We start from the raw sequence: 636 nt of genomic DNA on the forward strand, positions 1-636 counted from the left end.
TGTCACGTTCCTGCAGAAAGCAGAGAATGGGGACGTTACCATGGCCTCAGTGGCCACCATGGCCAGTCCTGCCAAAGCCAGGGAGCAGAGGGGGCTGGCAAGGCCATGGGGCCATGGAGATCCCCCTCTCACTGCCCTCCCTGCCTGGCTGTGCCTGACAGCACCCTCGTCTGGGGACAAAGATCTCCAACACCCGAGTGGCCCCAGCTGATGGCACCAGGGGGTGCGATGGGGAGCATGGGGCACCAGCCCCACACTGGGGAGGTGATGGAGACTCACAGGATGAGGATCTCGTTCCACAGCAGCTCCGAGCTCCCCATCTGCTTCCCTGTCTTCTTGGTCTCGCTGGGCAGCCCATCGCCCGCCACCTCCACGTAGCAGTTCATCCGCGACGGGCGGCTCTGCGCTTTGGGCTTCACCGACACCACTGGGCAGGGGGTAGAAACAGGGGTCAGGCAGAGGCAGGGGGACAGGCAGAGGGGTCAGGCAACCACAGGGGACACCCTGCCCCACTCACACCCCCGTCCCTGCCAGCGTGGGGTGCCACAGCTCACAGCACTCCAACTGCTTTTGGGAGAGGAACCGTCTCTCCCGATGGCAGCAATGGCCGGACCCAGGCGCTCCCGTCCCCGGCTT

General features: G+C 65.1%; 1 protein-coding gene across 1 annotated transcript in view; it reads right to left on the minus strand.

Annotated features, from left to right (window-relative positions):
* LOC104541207 (NEDD4-like E3 ubiquitin-protein ligase WWP2) overlaps positions 1–636 on the minus strand; it is a gene marked incomplete at its 3' end in the record, with an annotated part of 11,931 nt that overhangs the window by 10,712 nt on the left and 583 nt on the right. Inside the window, 1 exon segment of the mRNA XM_010185204.1 lies at positions 276–427. Coding sequence (XP_010183506.1) covers positions 276–427 — 152 coding nt within the window.

The sequence above is a fragment of the Mesitornis unicolor genome, unplaced genomic scaffold (genome assembly GCF_000695765.1).
Source record: "Mesitornis unicolor isolate BGI_N332 unplaced genomic scaffold, ASM69576v1 scaffold28725, whole genome shotgun sequence".
In the NCBI taxonomy this organism is placed as follows: domain Eukaryota; kingdom Metazoa; phylum Chordata; class Aves; order Mesitornithiformes; family Mesitornithidae; genus Mesitornis; species Mesitornis unicolor.